Below are 21,508 nucleotides of genomic sequence, written 5' to 3'. Positions count from 1 at the left end.
GTCGCATGAACCAGACTTGTGTTTTGTGAATGAAGTAACAGTCATTGATGCCCCAGCAGGGCACACGGAAGCAGTCTGTATCCCTTAGGGAGGGTGATGCCCTGTCCTCGTGCCACCATATGTAACTCTTGGTCATAGCGGGAGACAGACAGGTCGGGCATTCCAGGGGCACATATGTGTTTGATGCCGCCAGTGGACTCTTCATCTTAGCACTGGAGAAGCATGCAAAATAGGGGGTCCTGTTTCTGTGTTCCTCGATGCGGGATAGTACAGGCTCGTTGTTCTGTATTACATGATCGTTCACATTTAATTAAACTTTCAGTTGGAAAAAACCATAGAATATGTCGATGGTGTGCGATCGGAGGGTCATGCGTGAGCTCTGATGGTCTCCAGTGGGATGTTTGAAGCACCCATCCTCCGCCCGTCCAAGTGTCCAGTGCCTTGGACGTGCCAACCAGTGTGTTAGGGAGCCTGGGTGCCGGTCATTGAAGCAGCAGATCACAGTTCTCCCGGCGGAGGCTGAGGCGGCTGTGCCCCGGGGGGCCTCAGGTGTAACAGCCGCTGTATCCCTTTGCGGTGAGCAGCATTTCTTTTATGATTTTGGGATTTGTCTTCTGGTTTAAATTTTCCCATTTGCTGCGGTACCTCTCAGTTTCATTGCCAGAGAAGACAGCGAACGACTCGTTAACTGAAGTAAGAAGAAGTAAGAATGATGAGGGGTGACACGGGCTTTTCCTGGATGCCCTCTGTTGAAAGCGCGTTCGCCTTTCACACAGCCTTTCCAGCTGTTGTTAGGTGAGCGAGCGGGTGCTCCGCTGCTGTCTGCCTCCGATCGCTCCGTGTCGCGGCGGGTCTCTCCGCATTGCCGCACCTTCACCGGAGATGTTTATTCAGAACATTCCTTCTTTATGTCCCCTGCTGTGTGCCCCTGTCTTTGTTTTGTGTTTGTGCAGACTCAATTTTGAGGAATAAGAAAGTGTCATAGTAACTAAGCCTCCATGTGTGCACGGTACGTAAACACAAGGGACCCTCCGCAAGGACCTAACTTCCTTTTTTTTTTTTTAAAGATTTTATTTATTTATTTGACAGATCACAAGTAGGCAGCGAGGCAGGCAGAGAGAGAGAAGGGGAAGCAGGCTCCCCGCTGAGCAGAGAGCCCGATGCGGGGCTCGATCCCAGGACCCTGAGACCATGACCTGAGCCGAAGGCAGAGGCTTTAACCCACTGAGCCACCCAGGCGCCCCAAGGACCTAACTTCTTAAAAAAATTCACCAGAGGCGCCTGGGTGGCTCAGTTGGTTGAGCGACTGCCTTCGGCTCAGGTCATGATCCCGGACTTCCATGATCGTCTCTCGCATCCGGCTCCCGGCTCCTTGGGGAGTCTGCTTCTCCCTCTGACCTTCTCCTCTCTCATGCTCTCTCATTCATTCTCTCTCAAATAAATAAATAAAATATTTAAAAAAAAATTCCACCAGAGCGCTGTTGCTTGAGCTCCGGGCAGGCGTGGCACCTGCTCTGTGGTTCGGTCAGGCGTCGGCAGAGCACAGCTGTCCCACTCCTGCCCACGCCGCGCTCTGCCGCTTCAGAGGCAGAGCTAAAGACTGGGGACCCGGCCGTGGAGACTGTTGGGCCCACAAGACCGAAACACTTACACTCTTGCGCTTTAACAAACGCTTTCCTACGTCTGCTCTGGAGTAAACACGCCTTCGAAGACTAACAGCAAAGGAAACCTAAGTGGTAAGGGTCGGGCTGACTTTCGCTGTACCCAGCCTCCCCCTTTCTGGTGTGTAAGTACTTGGTTTTGACCCAGTTAAATTAGCCTGAGCTGCCAGGCCGCCTGCTGTGTTGTCATTTCATCAAAACAGAAAGGAGGTTTTTCACTGTGCAGTTCTTTCTGATGTCAGAAAACTACAAATGATTTGAAATTGGATTGAGAGGGAGTTGATCTTAGGATGTTTGCTGGCTCTTGAGAAAATCTGGGATCAACTAGACTCTGGTCGACCAAACCTTTCATCTTGGTCCCTTCGACTGGCCATGGCCAAAACAGACAGACTCACCCACAAAAGAACAACTTTCTCTTGAGCTCTGATGAGAAGGGGCTGTGTAGTAATTTTGTTGGAGAGACCCTGGTTGCAAGAGGGAAGTTAGCCCAAAGGGATGAGCTCCAGACCCCTGGTTAAAGGGCGTTGTTGGAGGCGCCTGGGTGGCCCAGTGGGTTAAGCCTCTGCCTTCAGCTCAGGTCATGATCTCAGGGTCCTGGGATCGAGCCCACATTGGGCTCTGCTCGGCAGGGAGCCTGCTTCCTCCTCTCTCTCTCTCTGCCTGCCTCTCCACCTACTTGTGATCTCTGTCTGTCAAAGAAATAAATAAAATCTTAAAAAAAAATAAAATGAAATAAAGGGCGTTGTTGGCTAGGTAGGCTGGGATTCTCAGTACTCCCGACAGGCCAGCACACTGAAAGTGCTTCCTAAACCTGTCCTGGGAGTGACTCACGACAAGAACCTTCTAGGAAAGGCAGTTATGTGGCTGCTTGCTTGTGTTCTTTTTTTTTTTTTTTTTTAAGATTTTTTATTTATTTGTTTGATAGACACAGAGAGAGAGCACACAAGCAGGGGGAGCAGCAGGCAGGGGAAGAGGGAGAAGCAGGCTCCCCGCTGAGCAGGGAGCCGGATGCGGGGCTCGATCCTAGGATCCTGAGATCATGACCTGAGCTGAAGGCAGATACCCAACTGACTGAGCCACCTAGGCGCCCTGCTCATGTTCTTAGAATGATAACTTTGTAGATTTTATAAACATGATACAGAACTTTGTAAAAATTTCAAACAATACAGAAAAGAGAGAAGATGATTAAAAAAAAAAAAATCAAGCCATGGTATAGAAATGGACGAATGTTACACAAACAAGAAAATGTGTTAACCTTTGGTCCCTAGTTTTTCCCAGAAACAGCCAGACATGCGGCTTCCAAAGACATCCCTCATAGTCTGAAATAGAAGCATTTTGTTTCACTTTTCTCTGAACCTGGCATACGGAAAAACCAAGGGGACGCTAACGGAATTGCTGTCCGCTCAGCACCCGCAGACCTACCCACGCCCTTAAAAAGGGAGGCCATTGGCATTGTCGGGCTTTGGTGTGGACAGTGCTTGCGTCCCTGGTGGGGCTGATGGGGACTCTGCACTCTCTCAGCACTGGCGTCCTGACCTCGTTGCTGCGGGTTTGCAGTGTTTCTATTCAGCACCCTTGTTCCCACAGCTCCCAGTGCTCTCCAGTCTTGCCCGTGGGTTTCTGTGGCTTCAGCCCCTGCCCACAGATCCGTGAACCCCTGGTTTTCATTCTCCATTGCTACCTTTCCGTTTTTGTCTTCGCTGGCTGGTATTTCAACAGATTGTTTTTTCTAGAAGCTCCTTGTTCCGTAAGTTCTCGTGTCTGTGTGAATGTTCGTCTGTGCCTGCATCTGTGGGGACCTCGCCTGAGTGTAACGTTCTTGGGTCGCAAGTGTTCAGACGCTGCCCCGCCACCAGTCTGTGCTGCTCAGGTAGCCAGGGAGACGGCCGCTGGGCACAAGCGATGCTCTGTCACTTCGTTTCTTAATCTTTGGGTTTGAGGAGAAATGATTTTTTTTAAAGATTTTATTTACTTATTCATGAGAGACAGAGAGAGAGGCAGAGGGAGAAGCAGGCCCCCTGGAGCCGCAAGCCTGACGCGGGATCCTGAGCCCGAAGGCAGACGTTTAACCCACTGAGCCACCCAGGTGCCTCAGATGTGATTTTTTATTAAGCAAGTATTAGCCTTTAAAAGACTTCGGATATAGTTACTGGCATTCCGTTGAAACTAAGAAAATTGATTCTGAATTAATTCTGTTGGTTTTTCTTAGGATGGTTCTATCTGAGGCTAGGACATTTTTGACGTTCAGTGCAGTAGCATCTGAAATCCGGCGTGCATACTGACTGTTAAGTCATACTGGTGATTCATAATTTAAAATGTGACCGTTTCACAGGGTGAAACTTTGTCTTCAGTCACGTGAAGTAGCTGACCGCCGTTAGCTGCCGTGAGCAGACGGGCGCATCTCAGCTGGGGCGGCTGGGCTCCGGGAAGACGGCAGTAAAGGAACTATCCCAGTCGAGTGAGTCACGTCCACGTTCGGTTCCCCAGTGCGTGTAAAGCTGATGCCCGTGCTACACTGTTGTCTGGCAAAGGCGGAATAGCATTTTGTGTTGTTGTTTTTTTTAAAGTAAAAACAAACCATGAGAGACTCTCAATCTCATAAAACAAACTGAGGGTTGCCTGGGGGAGGGGGGAGGGAGAGGGTGGCTGGGGGATGGACACTGGGGAGGGTGTGTGCTCTGGTGAGTGCTGTGAAGTGTGTGTAAGCCTGACGAGTCACAGACCTGCACCCCTGTGGCAAATAATACATTATATGTTAATAAAAATGATTTTTTAAAAAATAAATACCTCTAAAAAAATGCTAACCATCATCTGAGCTTTTGAATCAGAATCACCGATCACAGATCAGCATGACAAACATACTAACGATGAAAACACTTGAAATACTGCAAGAATTACCAGAATGTGACACAAAGACATAAAGTGAGCAAATGCCCTTGGGAAAGAGACTAGCTTGACACATAGTTGCCAGGAATCTTGTTTGTTGAAATAAAATAAAAGCATTATCTGGAAGGTGCAATATGGAGAGGTATGGCTGTAGTTGGTTGATTTTACGGAGCAGACGTAGAAGTATTAGTTCTTGGTGTCTCTGTGGATGGGGTCTGGAAGCCAACTATTTAGTAGGCATTGAGTAACTGAGAATACAGACAAAGAAATTACTTAGGGTGGTAGTTTCACGGTGCTGCGGTCCTTCTGTTGTGGACTTGCTGGAGGAGATACTTAGTCCTGGACAGTTGGCCCCATCAGTAACAGTGCCTGCTTCTGACTGAGGCTGTCTTGGCTCTGCTGGCTCCGTGCTGGCCTGGTCCTGGAGGGCCACAGAAGAAGAGGGAGACTCAGAGCACTGCGGGGACCTTGCCCCAGGTCACACAGCTGGACACTTTCCAGCTGGGCTTAGAGTCCTCACTTCCTGATTGTAAAACCCGTGACCTCTCTCTCTCGGGTGGCCTCGAGACTTGTTTTATTATCTGCCCTCAGCAACACCGTCATCCCCTGGGCTTAGGGGCCGGGTGGTTTACCTGGTGTCTCTAGGGTTAGGGTGATTCCCTTGGGTTTGGGTTCAGATCCTTCCATCACCTCTCTGTGCGTCCATCTCTGCATCTGGGACGGACTGCCATCCAGCCTGCCTGGTAAGGGGAGGGAAGCCTGGGCCCCATGGACTGACATACTCGAGGAACCCAGTTGGGTGGTCCAGGTGGGCCGTGGCATGGAGCGGCCTGGCCCGTGGGGGCTCCCCTACTCCTTTGCATTGTGCACACTAACCTTTGCATTCTGTGTTGTCATTGGGCACAGAGAGAGAAGGGAGACCTGCCTCCCACGGGCGTGTGGAGGGATTGCCCCCGTGTCTCCTGCCTTTGCGTCTTTCTTTCTTTTTATTTATTTATTTGGTAGAGAGAGAGCTCACAAATAGGCAGAGAGGCAGGCGGGGTGGGGCGGGGGAGGAAGCAGGCTCCCTGCTGAGCAGAGAGCCCGACTCGGGGCTCGATCCCAGGACCCTGGGATCATGACCCGAGCCGAAGGCAGAGGCTCATCCCTCTGAGCCACCCAGGTGCCCCTCTTTCTTTCTTTTTTAAAGATTTTATTTGTCAGAGAGACAATGCACAAGTTGGGGAGGAGCAGAGGGGGAAGCAGGCTTCCTGCTGAGCAAGGAGCCTGATGCGGGACTTGATCCCAGGACCTCGGGATCTGACCCAAGCTAAAGGCAGACACCTCACCGACCAAGCCACTCAGCCTCTCCTTCCTGCCGTCGTTTCTTCTGCCGCAGGCCCAGATGACACCAGGGTTTTTTATCTGAGGTTTCCCTCCTCCACTTCCTTCCCTGTTCTGTTGATGTGTGTCCTTAGCTGGGTGTTTTGTTTTAGAAATGAGGAGCACGGCTTGTCCCAGACTCTAACATTTGTGTATTCTTCTGACCTAGCACTTGGTTGATAATAGAATCTTTTCATCTTAGAATATGAAGCTTTTTTGTGCTGGGAAGCTCTCAGGCTTGACCCGGATGCTGGATGCGTCGCTCGTGCTGGCCGGCGCTTTTCAGCATGCACACTTGTGGTTTTTTGCCGATCTAGTTTTGTTCTCTCTTGTTTTTAATGGACTTTCCCCCCGGTTTGATGTATCCCTTACCTTTCACATTCCTGCCAGACCAATTTTTCTCCCATTTTCTGTTTTCTTTGTGCTGGTTCTCTCTCTTTAAGGTACTTCCCGGGTTGCAACTCCGCTCCGTGGCTTCACCCTCTTGAGCTGTGCCGCCCTCTCATCGCCTTCCTGCTCCCTCTCCTTCGCAGTTTACTTTTGTCCACGGTTTCTTTTAATTTTATAAAAGCCTTCAACCTCAGAGCTTAAAAGCTTGTCATCTGGGGCGCCTGGGTGGCTCAGTGGGTGAAGCGTCTGCCTTCAGCTTAGGTCATGACCTCAGGGTCCTGGGATCGAGTATGGCATCGGGCTCCCTATTAAGTGGGGAGCCTGGTTCTCCCTCTCCCTCTGTGGCTCCCCCTGCTTGTGATCGATCTCTCTCTCTCTCTCTCTCTCTGACAAAATCTTAAAAACCAAAAACCAAAAACCTTGCCGTTTTTCCTCTGGGGTCATCAACTCTTTCTTTGTACTTTTTTTTCTACTTGATAGACTTTTTTTTTTTTAGCACCTTCAGGGTTACAGAAAAGTTGGACAGAACTTATAGAGAATTCTCACATATTTCTTTCCCTTCCCCCAACCCCACAATTTTCCATTTGCCCCCATAGTTTGTATCAGAGTGGTACATTGTTAAAACTGATGATCCTGTATTGATACCTTTTTTTTTAAAGATTTTACTTATTTATTGGAGAGAGAAAGCATGAGCAGCGGAGGGGCAGAGGCAGAGGGAGAAGCAGACACCCATCTGAGCAGGGAGCCGGATGGGGAACTTGGTCCCAGGACCCTGAGATCATGACCTGAGGTGAAGGCAGATGCCCCACCGACTGAGCCCCCCAGGTGCCCCTCCCTGTATTGATCCATTATTTTTTTTTTTAAGATTTTATTTATTTATTTGACACAGAGAGATCACAAGTAGGCAGAGAGGCAGGCAGAGAGAGAGAGAGGAGGAAGCAGGCTCCCCGCTAAGCAGAGAGCCCCATGTGGGGCTCGATCCCAGGACCCTGAGACCATGACCTGAGCCGAAGGCAGAGGCTTAACCCACTGAGCTACCCAGGCGCCTGTGTTGATCCATTATTAACCAAAGTCCGTAGTTGACCTCAGTGGTCACTCATCGTGGTGCACATTCTGTGGGATTTGACAAACATAATCACATTTTTCTGCCGCAGTAGTGTTGCACAGAGTGGTTTCATCCCCTGAAGATCTCTGTGCTCCTCCTCTTAAACCCTCCCTCCTCCAGCCCCCCGGCAGCCTCTACTCCCTTTCCTGTCCCTGGACTTTTGCCTTTTCCAGAATGTCGTAGAGATGGAATCACATGGTGTATAGCCTTTTCACGGCTCGGTAGCTCGTTTCTGTCCAGCACTGGGGAATGCCCGCTGTCTGCGTGAACGCAGCTTATGCGGCCACTCCCTGAAGGACGTCTGAGCTGCTTCTGAGTTCTGGTGATGATGAGTACAGTGACTTATTTTTAAGTAGTAGTAGCCTAGAGTCACAAAGTAGATCATTAAATCGGTGTTGAATTTAGAAACTAAGCCCATCCCCTCGTTTTTCACATGTTTGACCCCGGGGCAGTGTCTGCAAGTATGTGACGGAGCTGGGCGCTGCCTTAGCCCGTCGGGCTCCCTTCAAAGAGCAGATAGAATGCGGAGATTGGAAGCCCTTTTTTTAGGGGCACCACTGTATTTCCTGGAAAGGTGGTTTATTTATTATTTTTCGTTAACTTTAAGGAGCAGGAAAGAGACTTTAGCTAGTCACAACTTGTGGCTGCATGTGTTTCTGGAGAAGCAGAGAGCAGACACACCTTTAGTGTGGTTGACCCCTGAGCTTGAAGTCAGCACTGGCTCTGGGCCTGCTTCTATGACTAATTGTGTCGTTTTGCACGTCTGGGTTTCCCCTTGATCTACGGGAGTTGAAGGAATTGGGCTAAGACCCCATCTAAGGTCTCTTCCCCACTGCTTTCTCACTTCTGGCTTTGCTAGATCTCGCCTTTGTTGCTGGTAACAGTATGCTCTGTTATCTCTAGTTAAAGCTTCTTTTAATGGTCTAAACCTACCAAGTAACTTGAATTAGTCTAGTAATGAGCTTTTAATTGCAATTTTAATTAAGATGATTATAAAGTCGCCCGTAGTTGTAAGAAATGATGACACTTTGCCTGGTGTTTCCCGACGGTGACATATTGCCAAACTGTAGTTTACTATGGGTGGCTCAGTCGTTAAGCGTCTGCCTTCAGCTCAGGGGCCTGGGATCCAGCCCTGCATCAAGCCCCACATCGAGCCCCACATTCGTGCTCAGCAGGAAGCCTGCTTTCCCTCTCCCACTCCCCGCCCCCCACCCCGCTTGTGTTCCTGCTCTCGCTGTCTGTCAAATAAATAAATAAATAAAATCTTAAAAAAAAAAAAAAAAGAACAAAACTATCCTAACCAGGATACTGATATTGGTACGATTTACCAGTCCTACCCGGATCTCCCCACCTTTACGTTACTGACTCCTGTGTGCGTGGGGACCTCTGCAGGGGTAGCACCTGTGGAAGTCTGCGTGTCTACCGCCGAACTCAAGATCCTGGAATTGTCCAAATGCAGGCCACCCCTATCCCACTCACCTCCCATCCTTGACCCCTTGCAACCAGCAGTCTGTCTTGTGTTCCTAAAATCGTTTCGTATCCAAAATCCAGTCGTACAGTGTGTAACCTCGTGGGCTTGGCTTTTATCTGCTCGTGCAGGTCTATCTGGGCTATGCACGCAGCACGGCTTTGTTTGGGTTTGCTAAGTAGTGTAGCACTGTGCACATATGTGCTGCAGTTCAAGGATGTCTGGACTGATCCGAGTTTGGGGCTGTTACCAATAAAGCTGCTCTGAATGTCCTGTGCAGGTTTTTACGTGAACATGTGTTTCCTTTTCCTTTGGCTGAGTCAGCCAGGAGTCGACCTGCTGGGTCCTGCGGCAGGTGTGTGCCGGGCCCTTTTCCAGAGTTGCCTGGGGCTCTTGAAAGCTGTATCTGCCTGCCCTCCACTTCCGGGCGACCTGTATAGACGGCTTTGCGTTCACGGGAGTTTCACGTGAGGACCCTGCCTTGTCTTTGGATCTGGCCCCTTCCATTCAGCAGCTGAGTCGTCGGTGGCGTGTGCGTGTGGGTAGCTCATTCCCTCCCCACTGAGCAGTCGTCCGCTCTGGGGTCGACCCTTTCTGTTTATCCATTCACCGGTCGGTGGACATTTGGGTTGTTTCCAGACTTTGGCTGTTGTGAGTGAAGCTGCTACGAACATTGACGTGTAAGTCTCTGTGTCGACATGTGTGTGTTTATCTCCTGTAGGTGCGCACCGCGTCCAGCGGACGAACCGCTGCGTCCTGCACGGGGAGTTCGTGTGTGCCTTGGGGGGCACTCCCGAGCTGTTTTCTGAAGGGTTGTGCTGTTCTCCGTTTTCAGCATGAACGGGAGCTCGTGTTGCCTCACACCCTGCTGAGACTTGATAAGGGCTCATCTTTTCAGCGCAGGCCGCTCTAGTGGATACGTGTTCTGCCTCTCTGAGTGTCGGAGGATGAGCGTCTTCTGATGTACTACTGACCCTCTGTGTACCAGTGTTGCTGTGGCTAATATATACCCTTTGTTTTTGCATACAAATTTTGAGATCATTTTCTCAATTTTTGCAAAAAAGCCTGCTGGGATTAGAGTTAAGATTGTATTGATTCTGTAGATCAATTTGGAGAAAATTAACTCTTTTCTGATCCATGAATGTGATAAAGCTCAATTTTTTTTTTTTTAGATCTTTTGTTTCTCTTGGCAATGTGTTGTTTTCTTTTTCTTTTTTTTTTTTTAAATTTATTTATTTATTTATTTATTTGACAGACAGAGATCACAAGCAGGCAGAGAGGCAGGAGGAGAGAGAGGAGGGAAGCAGGCTCCCTGCTGAGCAGAGAGCCCGATGCGGGGCTCGATCCCAGGACCCTGAGATCATGACCTGAGCCGAAGGCAGAGGCTTAACCCACTGAGCCACCTGGGCACCCCGGCAATGTGTTGTTTTCAATGTAGGGGTTTTGTATGTCTTTCATTAAATTTTATTCCTAAATAATTCTGTGATTTTGGATGCTGCTGTAAATGAAACCTGTAAGTAGTAATATTTTCCAATTGTTTACTACTTTCAAATAAAAATATGGTTGCTTTAGGGGCGCCTGGGTGGCTCAGTTGTTAATCGTCTGCCTTCGGCTCAGGTCATGATCTCAGGGTCCTGGGATTGAGCCCCGCATGGGGCTCCCTGCTCAGCGGGAAGCCTGCTTCTCCCTCTCCCACTCCCCTCCTTGTGTTCCCTCTCTCGCGGTCTCTCTGTCAAATAAATAAATAAAATCTTTAAAAAAAGAACATATATATATATATATATATAGTAGTTTTAAATATTTATATCCTGTGATCTTGCTAAATTAACTTTTTAGTTGTAGTTGGTTTTTTGTTTAGTTGGTTTTTTGTTTCATTGTTTTTGTTTTTTGTTGATTCCTTAGGGTTTTCTGTGTAAACAACCCAGTCATATCAGCTGTAGGGTTTTGGTTGGATGTCCTTTATCAGACCGAGAAAGTTCCCTTCTGTTCCCAATGTATTGAGAATTTTTTATTTTTTATTTTTTTTAAAGATTTTATTTATTTATTTGAGAGCGAGTAAGCCAAGTCCAACAGGGGAGAGACAGAGGGAAAAGCAGGCTCCCTGCTGACCAGGAAGCCCGATGGCCAGCTCCATCCCAGGACCCTGAGATCCTGACCTAAGCTGAAGGCAGATGGTCAACTGACTGAGCCACCCGAACGCCCTACTGAGAATTGTTACAATCATGAGTTAGTGTTGAACTTTGCCAATGCATTGATGAATCTTTGAGATGATCATGTGGTTTATCTCAGTTCTATAATATGGTAGACACGTTGGTTTGTTTTGAAATGTTGAATCAGGATTGCCTTCTTGGGATAATTTCTACTCATAGATTGAATTTGCTAGTATTTTGTTAAGGATTTTTACGTCTATGCTGGTCATGGAATTTTTTTTTTTTTAAAGATTTTATTTATTTATTTGACAGACAGATCACAAGTAGGCAGAGAGGCAGGCAGAGAGAGAGGAGGAAGCAGGCTCCCCGCTGAGCAGAGAACCCGATGCGGGGCTCGATCCCAGGACCCTGGGACCATGACCTGAGCCAAAGGCAGAGGCTTTAACCCACTGAGCCACCCAGGCGCCCCTGGTGATGGAATTTTTGGTGATGTCTTTGTGAGGTTGTGCCGGCCTCCAAAAACAGAAGTCCCCTTCTCTGTTTTTGAAAAAGTTTGTCCAAGATTGATGTCTTTCTTCCTTGGATATTGGATAGAAAAGTCATCCGGGCCTGGAACTTACTTTGTGGGAAGGTTTTCTTCTCTTTTTTTTTTTTTTTTTTTTTTAAAGATTTTTTTATTTATTTGACAGAGATCACAAGTAGGCAGGGAGGCAGGCAGAGAGAGAGTTGGAAGCAGGCTCCCCGCCAAGCAGAGAGCCCGATGTGGGGCTCGATCCCAGGACCCTGGGATCATGACCTGAGGCAAAGGCAGAGGCTTTAACCCACTGAGCCACCCAGGCGCCCCTGTGGGAAGGTTTTCTATTACAGATTCAATTCTGTTAATGCGTTTAGAACTATTCAGATTTTCTGGTTGGGTAAATTGTATTTTTCAAGGCATTTATCTGTTCCATCTAATTGCTTGGCATTAAGTTGTCCATAATTTTTTTCCATCATTTTTTTTTGTGCCTGTAGGGTCTGTAGTGATGACCCCTCTTTTTTTTTTTCCTTCCTCGTGTCTCTGATTTTTGTTCTTTTTTTTTCTTTTGTCAGCTGTTGATCAATTTTGTTGTTTTCAAAGAGCCAACTTTTGGCTTTGTTAACTTTCTTTGTTGTTTTTCTGTTTTTTATTTTGTTGATTTCTGCTCTTTATTATTCCCTTCCTTCCATTTCCTTTGGGTCCTGCTGCTTCTGGTGTTGTGAACTTGAATCTTAGGTCTTGGCTATATGTCATATTTAACTATTAAATTAAAAATAACTTTTCTTATGATTTCTTCTTTGAGTTACATGTTATTTTAGCAGTGTGTTGGATGTTCAATACTTGAGGTTTTTGGGGCACCTGGGTGGCTCAGTGGGTTAAGCATCTGACTTTAGCTCAGGTCATGATCAGGGTCCTAAAAACGAGTCCCACATCAGGTTCTGTGCTCAGCGGGGAGCCTGCTTCTCCCTCTCCTTCTGCTGCTCCCCCTGGTTATGTGCACGTGCTGTCTCTCTCTCTCTCTCTCAAATTAAAAAAAAAATTCTATTAAAAAAATTCTTGGGGCGCCTGGGTGGCTCGGTGGGTTGGGCCGCTGCCTTCGGCTCAGGTCATGATCTCAGGGTCCTGGGATCGAGTCCCGCATCGGGCTCTCTGCTCAGCGGGGAGCCTGCTTCCCTCTCTCTCTCTCTGCCTGCCTCTCTGCCTACTTGTGATCTCTCTCTGTCAAATAAATAAATAAAATCTTTAAAAAAAAAATTCTTGAGGTTTTCTTAGGTATCTTAATATTGGGTTTCTAACTTAATTCTGCTAAGATCAGAGAGCACACTGTGCATGATTTCAGCCCATTAAATTTATTGAAATTTGTTTTAAAGTCTAACATGTGGCATGTCTTCATGATTTTTAAAAAAACTGTTTATGAATGTTGGGTGTCCCATATATATCAATTAGGTCATGGTGGTGTAGTGTTTTTAGGATCATCCGTTTTTCTTGTTTGTTGTTGTTTGTTCATTCTGTGTTTCTCTGAGAGGGGTGCTAAGATTTTTATAGCTGCGGGTTGTCGGTTTCTTCTTTAATTCTGTCAGGACTTGGATTCAAGAATTCTGAGGCTCTGTCTTTAAAGTGTGTAGTTGGGTCTTGAGTTTTTCTCCATTCTGGTAACCTCTTTTTTTTATTGGACTTTTTAGTCTAAAGAGATCTTTTTTTTCTTTTAAAAGGCTTTTTAACTGTACTTCTTGGGATTTGTTGTTGTTGTTAAAGATTTTATTTATTTATATGACAGAGAGACACAGCGAGAGAGGGAGCATAAGCAGGGGGAGTGGGAGAGGGAGAAGCAGGCTCCCCGCTGAGCAGGGAGCCCGAAGCGGGGCGATCCCAGCCTGGGATCATGACGAGCAGAAGGCAGACACTTAACAGCTGAGCCACCCAGGCGCTCCACTTTGGATTTTTTTTTTTTTTTTAAACATCTATTTTATTTATTTATATGACAGACAGAGATCACAAGTAGGTGGAGAGGCAGGCAGAGAGAGAGGAGGAAGCAGGCTCCCTGCTGAGCAGAGAGCCCAATGCGGGGCTCGATCCCAGGACCCTGGGACCATGACCTGAGCCGAAGGCAGAGGCTTAACCCACTGAGCCACCCAGGCGCCCCCCCACTTTGGATTTTTTTAATTTCGAGGTTGCTCTGGAGATTACAGTGAACCCAGTTTTTTACAGTCTGCTCAGTGTGGTAGTCCTCTAGCCCCCCACAGGTGCACTCGCAAACGTAGCCTCTGGTCTCCACTTGGGACCACTCCCCACAGCCCTTCACGTTGTAGTCGGATGTGTTGTGTCTGTGACCCGCATGGCCCCCAGCCAGCGGTGTTGTGATTGCTTGCTTCAAACAGTCGTCTGGAGTAGAGGCCTTCAGCTCTGCGGTTGGACGCTTTATCGATACTTTTTGATGTTTTCTTTGTGGTTTTCTTACAGAGTAGCCTACCATGGCCGACCAGAGACAGCGCTCACTCTCTACCTCTGGGGAGTCATTGTACCATGTTCTGGGGCTGGACAAGAATGCGACCTCAGATGACATTAAAAAGTCCTATCGGTAAGAGGGTCTTGTGCCTTGTGTGGTTCGATCTGCGTTTACCAGGAACCACTGCGCGTGTCTCCCCCCGCCTGGCCCGCAGGTGACTGGGACCCGTAGCTCCGTCTTTGTGTGCGTCATGTGCCCCTTGTAGCTTAAAATTCTCATAGCGGTATTTTTGTGGCAACAGAAAAGTAACACTTTGTAGATGACACACACTGTGTGCTCTGGAGCGGCCAGTCGCCCTGGGAGGCGGGTCTGAGCCTGCTCCTTCCGGCAGCCCCTCCCGTAGCCTTTGGAGGCAGCTAACCTGCGGCTTTGTGGAGTCAGCTGCAGGGACACACATCCTCTGTGATCCCTACCCTTCCAGCGACCCTCCTGTGTGTCTTTCCCATTGTGTACTTCTCACACACAGGAGAAAATAGGCCTTTGGTGCACCCCTTCCCCGGCACCATGATTTGGCCAAATGCGCAGTTAGCCTGTGAGGACACTAGAGGTCAGCAGTGGGGTCTGCCTCCGAGCTGTGCAAGAGGGGTGGGCTGCCGGCCGAGCCGCTGCGGGGTAGCCCTCACCCCGGGACTCCCCGCTCTGTGGCAGAGCCAGGAGGTTTGCCCCGAGGCAGCTGCAGAGCTTTCTTCAGACCGTGAACTTCTGGAACTCCGTGGAGAGTTGGGAGGTGACACGTACTGGAGAAATGTTTCCTGCACTGGGCCCTCCCTCTCACGGACGAGTGTGAAATAAGGGACAAGAAATGGTTTTGTTTGCAGGAAACTTGCCTTGAAATATCACCCCGACAAGAACCCCGATAACCCAGAGGCTGCAGACAAGTTTAAGGAGATCAACAACGCCCACGCCATCCTGACGGACGCTACAAAAAGAAACATCTACGACAAGTACGGCTCGCTGGGGCTCTACGTGGCCGAGCAGTTTGGGGAGGAGAACGTGAACACCTACTTCGTGCTCTCCAGTTGGTGGGCCAAGGTGAGGGGAGCAGGCGGCCCCGTGCCGCGCTCCGGGTGCCCCGGGAGAGTCTCCTGCCCGGTAGGGATCGGGGTCTTACAGAGCCAGGGTGTTTGGTCCGAGTGCTCTGTGCTCCTGAGCCTTGGTCTCCCGGCGTCTGGCGCCCTTTTCCGTCACCACGGGTCGGCGCGGGGCCTGGTCTCGGCCGCTGGCGGCGCGTGGCCGGCTCAGGAGCCCGAGCAGACCCCGCAGGAGCCGGCCGTGTCCCTCGGCCCTCCCGAGTCACCGTCCGTTCTTACACAGAGATCGGAAGGGACCTTTTCCGTCCCGTCGTGGGCAGATGCTCTTGTCAGTGCGGGGGAAGGCTTGTCGGAAATCTCTGTGACTTGAGACACTGCGGACATACCATTTCTCTGTTCTATTTTTGGACACTTACCCGTGTCCTCCTGCGGCAAGCACGTGTGGCCCGCGGCTGCCCTCTTGCCCGTCTTCGTAGATCCTTTCCTCGGGGCCAGTGGGCTCTGTCACTGTCTTCCCGCCCCGGCTCTGGCAGGACAGAGGCCTCCGCGGCGGCCCCCCCACCCCCCCACCCCGGGGAGCCGCGTGGGGCTGGGGGGAGGCGCTCCCGGAGGCCCCCCCCCCGCAGCCAGCGCCCCTGTGCTCCGCCCGCGCAGCTGCTCTTCGTGGTGTGCGGGGCGCTCACCTGCTGCTACTGCTGCTGCTGCCTGTGCTGCTGCTTCAACTGCTGCTGCGGGCGCTGCAAGCCCCGGGCGCCCGCGGGCGAGGACGCCGACTTCTACGTGTCCCCCGAGGACCTGGAGGCGCAGCTGCAGTCGGACGAGCGGGGTGAGTGCCGGCCGCGGGCCGCCGAGCGGGCGCGGGCCGGGCGGGGCGGGCCCTGAACCCTGCCGCCCTGTCTTGTCGAACAGGAGGGCTCTGACTGTGCGGGAGTGTTTGTGGTGGCGGCTGGGACTGTTGAGGTGTGAACGTGGACACTTGAGGTAACGGCGGACGCAGGGGGCCGTCCCCACCCGCGGCCCGAGGCGCTGCAGCTCCGCGGGGACCGAGTAGCGGGGGAGGGACCGAGGCGACGGAGGCAGGCCGAGCTGGGGGGAGGCCCGCAGACAGCCTCTCCCCTCCGCCCCCCCCCCGGCCCCTGCCCCCCGGCGGAGCGGCCAGGCCGTGGAGCACGGACGGTGTCGGGGCCACGCGCGCCGTCGCGGCCGCCCGCGCCGATGAGCATGCGTGTGCTTGCTTTGCAGAGGCCACAGACACGCCTGTCGTCGTACAGCCCGCGTCGGCCACGGAGACCACCCAGCTCACGGCCGACTCCCACCCCAGCTACCACACCGACGGCTTCAACTAGGCCCGGGAGTGGCCGCGGTAGAGGCTAGCCCGGCACTCGGCCACTTCACCCCTAGAGTCACGGACCGTAGTCACAGAGATGGGGAGCGCGCAGCCGCCGGCCCGCCGGGGCCCTGCCCACCTCTGTGCCCGCCCGCCCGTCGCCCCCACCACGTGAAGTGCGTCGCATGCAGTATTTAAAGCAGTTTAGCTACGGTCTCCTCCTTCTTCTGTTTCCTCCTTTTCTAATAGCATGTGTGGGTTCTGTTCCATGTCTGTGCTGTGGACGTGCTGCGGCGTGACCGTGTTAACCAGACCGTGGATCTTCCTCGGGGCTTACGATTCGCTGCACCGACCACGGCCGCGTGCTGGGTCCCCGCCAGGCAGGCTGGGGCAGGAGGGGCGGCTCCTTTCCCTGGTGTCGGTGGGGGCCGGAGGCGGGTGCTGCCTGACGGGAGCTGGGAGGTCCAATCCGCACCCTGTGCTTGGCAGCGGTATGGACGCAGGCAGAGCCTCTGGACGCCGTACCGGGAAGGAGCTGGCACGTCCTCCCACTTTGCCCGGTTCCATCAGCGTTTCCGTGGTGTTGGTTTGTGCGGGTCTGTTTGCCTTGGTTGCTTGGCCTTGCGGCAGGGTCTTTCCCATGGGTATGCTTGTTGTGGAAAGTGTGGGAGGCTCTGGTGACCACAGGACTCTGTTTTCTACCTGGGCACTGCCTCGGTTTCCACGTCACGTGGTCCTCGGGGCACACTCCCTCACCAGGCGAGGCGCTTCTACTACGCTCCCACCCTCTCCCAAGCCACGAGCTGGACTGATGGGGCCACATTCCTCCGCCTCCTCTCCCCTTCGGCCTCCACATTCCTTCAGGCCCGCCTGGCCTTCTGGTGGTCCTTCCTGGGCCTCTAAGAACCACAGATGGTAGCAGCGGCCAGTGTGCTATTGTCAGAGGGGCTGACCGTCCGGGTTGCTGGTGGAGCGCAGCTGGATAGGCCTGGGAAGCACACGTGGGGAGCACAGCCCTCTTCTCTGTGCTTCCCAGAGCTCCCGCCCCACTCCTTCACCTGTTCCCTTCAGTCACCGTCGATGGTTCAGGCAGAGCTAGAGATGCCGGCTTCCCGGAGGAAGGACCAGCTGGACCACAGGCACAGCCTGGTGCCCTTGGCTTGTGAGCCGGCAGCCTGACCGTGGAGCCCCCACTCACCATTGTCTCGAGCAGCGCCTTCTGTGAACTGTGGGAAGTCAGTCCCTCTTGTCTTTGACCCAGAACTTGTGGGTGGTGCCTCTGCTGCAGGGGATGAGGAAACGGGTTTTGATGGGCCCGTGCTGGCCCAGAGGTCACAGTGGACCGCGCGCCCCCAGCAGCCCTGGATGTCGTGTGGCTCCCTGCTGGGCCTGCACTGGTCACCGGAGACCCAAGCGGTTTCCACAGAAGGAACCAAATGGCTGCTGGTGCGTGTCTCCTGCGTGTCCAGTAGGTGAAGAACGAGGAGGACCGTGTCGGCTCAGGCGCGCCAGAGCGTGTTCCCATGCCCACGGTTTCCACCACCACCGGCCCGCACCCCGCTCACCTGCCGGGCCTTGGCCCTTGTCTGCCCACCCACAGCTGTGCCGAGCGCAGGTTCTTATCGGCCCGGAACGGGCTGTGACGGGAGGGCGGCGTCCGTGCAGAACGGGGACAGGCTCGAGTGCAGTGCTGAGGGGAGGCGGGCTGTGGCCGGGTTGTAGCTGTTGCAGTTGTGGCCACTGCCCAGGTCCTTGGGCAGGTTTGTGGTCCTTTGTTTGTTTGTTTTCTGTTGTTGTTTTGGCTTTTGTTCATTAAAATAATCATGAAGACATTCAGTGAGAGAGAAAATTTGCACTATGATCTTAAATGATGCTAAACTCAGACATCATGAAAGGATAAATTCACTGACCCTCCCTGGACAAGGGAGGAGGTTGAGACCACACGTCCATCTTCTGTGCCGGTCCCGATCCAGCAACAAGAACGCAGCTTTGTGATGTTTCTGAAAATAACTTTCTGACCTGTTTTTCACTGGAATGGCCAAGAACCAAGTTCAAAGCTGGGACTTGAGGTAGGAAGCCTCCCCACTGCGGGGGTCCCTGCAGCTGCGTGGTCGGGAAACCTCCAGGCCCACCACACGGGTCCGAGCGGGTCCTCGACGGGCGGCTTCCACGCGACAGACGGGAAGCTCCTCTGGGGACCTGGGTTCAGGGGGGGAGCAGGTCTGGAAGGTTGTCGAACCCGGGCTCCTGTAGAATTTGTAAAAACTAAATAAATCATGACAGTGATGATACCAATCCTAAAGGTGGTGGTGGTAATGATTGCCCAAGGCCCGGGGACCCAGGGTCCAGATGGGGACCTCGATCTCTCCCCGCCTGGCCCCGAAGGCATTTCCACCTGGTGATTCTGACGCGGAGCCGCTTCCGAAGTCGAAGTCGGCTGGACTCGCCAGCCGCCCCGGTCACGTTTCCCTTTTCCTGGAGTGGTCCCTGTATTTCCCAGGTCTGGAGGGGCGCCCTTCTGCCCACCGCAGGGCCGCGAGAGCCCGAGTCCTCGCTCTAGGGCTGCCCGGAGCCCGGGCCACGTGTGGCCAGGAAGTGCCGGGCCGGGGCAGGCTGAAGCCCGTCCCGTGTCACAAAGTGCGGGGCTCGACCCAGGAGGCCCCCAGAGCGGCCGGCGGCTGGTGGGAAGCGTAGGGGGGCCCTGCGGGGTGGCTGCTGGCAGCTGCTGGCGTGTGCGTTCCCGGTCTGCTCGGCGATGTGGCTGGTCTTCTCTCGTCTTCCCTTTGGCTTTCTTCTGCTCTCAAACTGCTTTAGATGTTCCCGCTCAGTGTGTGCGAGGCTTCGCGGTTCCCCGGTCAGCGCTGCGGGGGTAGCCGCGGCTGCCGTGCGTGGGGCTTGGAGCGGGCGGCCCTTCCACGCCGTCGGCCGCCCGCCGTGGCCGCGTCGGGGCGGCCGCCGTGCGTTCTGACCGCAGCTGGGCCCGGCGGGCGGGCTCGTGCTGGAGGAGTGCCTGCTGGTGCGGCTGGCAGCTGGGGAGACGCGTGGCCTCCCGGCAGCGGGCCCTCGGGATGGGACAGCCTGCAGGTGGGGTGGGCGCCTGCCCGCAGGCCGAGCTCGGGGGGCCTCCCGAGGGGCAGGTGTGAGTGTGGAGAGCGCGGCTGCTGTCCTTCCTTCCTCGACACGCTGCTCTGTGAGCCCGTGTGACACAGGACTGGCCTGCCTGTTGTTGTTCCTTTGGTTGTGAACCGTCCTGTGGCATTGGCAAAAGCTCCAATTTTACTGTCCTTCCACGCACGGCTGGCAGTGTGTGCTGTGGGTGTGGGCAGCGGGCGAATCTCTGTGTGTGTACATACGTGTATAGGTATATACCCCGCCGCGGGTGTGACTGCTGCTGTCCGGTGGTCCGGCCCCAGACGGCCTGGGTTTCCTGGGAGTCGGGTCTTGAACAGGGTCTTGGTGGCTCACTCCTTTGCTGGGTGCGCCGAGGCGAACACCGGCCCTGGTGTGTACCTGGGGTTTGCACGCACTGTGGCGGCCTCATCCTGCCAGCGGCACCTTCTCCGGCGGGAGGGTGCTGGGGCTCCTGCGGGGGCGACTGTCGCAGGGCCGAGCCCGTCCCTGGGGGCCCACCTGTCTCCTCACTTGACCTCCAGGTGAGTGTCCTTTTGTGACATCTGGTGGTTGGAAGCCTTTCCCACCCTTGAAACATTAAAACCAATTTTCTGAGCCTCAGATAACAGTCAGGGACAAAGGGCATTCCAAAGGGGACTCTGCCCCATTGCAGGTCTGGCTTGGGAGGGGGCCACCGGGAAGGAGGAGGGGCCACACGATGCCGTCCTTGAGGAAGGGGCTGGGCTCAGGTGCAGGCAGTACCTTTTGGTAGATTTTGTTTCCGTAGAAAATGGGACAATGTTTCAAGCTAAGTGAGGGGAGGCAGTTTACACTGAAATAAATAAATATATATATATATATATATATATATACACACACACACACACACACATACACATTGTTTGAAAATACTCAATGCAGTGCATGGCAAGCAGCTGTCCGTGCGCTGGTTTCTGGTTTCGTCCTGTTGCTGGAATCCCACAGCGCTAGGTGGGTGTACGTCTGACCCCAACCCCCATGTGTGCCCCAAGGGCCCGGCTGGAGGCTTAGGATGGTTCCATGGTGATCTCCATCTTGTATGTCTGAATGTTGACCTTAAGATAATGATAACTGTTGTAAAATAAATGTTTTCACTGCAAACCAGGCATGTGTCTCATTCAGTGACCCCGCAGAGCCCTTTTCCAGGGGAGTCGTGCACAGAGGCGCAGGGGACTCACTCCCGCATTCGCGGCCCAGGTGCGGACAAAGGCCCTCCTGGGTTCTGTTTTCAGGTGCTGTCCGAGCACCCCCAGTGGAGTGAGGAAAGGGTCCTGGAAGCCCGGGTGGCTCGGACTGGGTTCGCAGCCCTCCCGGGACACGTCCTCGCTTCCGCTCTCCCCTCCTCTGCACCTGGCTGACTGTTGGTAACTCCTCCCACCACCGCAGCCCGGGACTGTCCCCGCTGCCCACACAGCCGGGCTTCACCCTCCATCCTCCCGTCCCGAAAGCAGGCCGCTGGGCTGCAGGAGCCCGGAGCAGCCTGGGCCTGAGCCCTCGGGGGCTACACAGCCGGCCCTGTCCTCGCCTGGTAGCCACAAGGTGGACGAAGGGTGACGGCCACGCCCCTCACACCTGGGCCTGTGCTCCGTGCCGAGCTGTGTCCACCTCTGCGCCTGGCCCTTCGGAAGGGGGCTTCCTGGGGTCGTCCCACTGCCTCCTCCACCCAGGGAATCAGTGTGGGGTGCACTCGCGTCCTCATGCCTGGACACGGCTGCCGTGTCCACCTGGGTCACGTCCATGCCGGCAGTGGGGCGGGTGGGCCAGATGGAGGGTGGTCACGACTCCCGGGGGCTTCTGAGAGTGTGGAGCAGGGCCTGGCCGGGGGCTCTGGGTGGGTCGCAGCCTCGCGTGTCCGGCCCCACCGACACCACTTCTGTGCCTCTGTCTTCTCTTCCAGGAGGTAAATGTCTAGTGGCAGACTTGTAGGCAGTGCCGTCTCGCCTCCGGGCAGGTGT

At 53.2% G+C, this 21,508-nt stretch overlaps 1 protein-coding gene across 2 annotated transcripts in view; it reads left to right on the top strand.

Moving 5' to 3' along the window:
- The window catches only part of DNAJC5 (DnaJ heat shock protein family (Hsp40) member C5), a 38,943-nt gene extending 20,241 nt beyond the window's left edge, over positions 1-18,702 (top strand). Inside the window, exons 2-6 of one of the 2 annotated variants that reach the window (XM_080812884.1) lie at positions 3,994-4,119; positions 14,000-14,117; positions 14,864-15,077; positions 15,731-15,902; positions 16,319-18,702. In XM_080812884.1, the coding sequence (XP_080669010.1) occupies positions 14,011-14,117; positions 14,864-15,077; positions 15,731-15,902; positions 16,319-16,422 (597 nt within the window). In that variant the 5' untranslated portion in view covers positions 3,994-4,119; positions 14,000-14,010 and the 3' untranslated portion in view covers positions 16,423-18,702. The remainder of the gene's footprint in view (positions 1-3,993; positions 4,120-13,999; positions 14,118-14,863; positions 15,078-15,730; positions 15,903-16,318) is intronic. The other variant, XM_080812885.1, reaches the window with a different exon arrangement.
- Positions 18,703-21,508: the final 2,806 nt, after the last annotated feature.

The sequence above is a fragment of the Martes martes genome, assembly GCF_963455335.1.
Source record: "Martes martes genome assembly, chromosome: 9".
Taxonomy (NCBI): Eukaryota; Metazoa; Chordata; class Mammalia; order Carnivora; family Mustelidae; genus Martes; species Martes martes.
The sequence above is the reverse complement of the archived record's forward strand: the minus strand, read 5'-3'. Positions and strand labels throughout refer to the sequence as shown.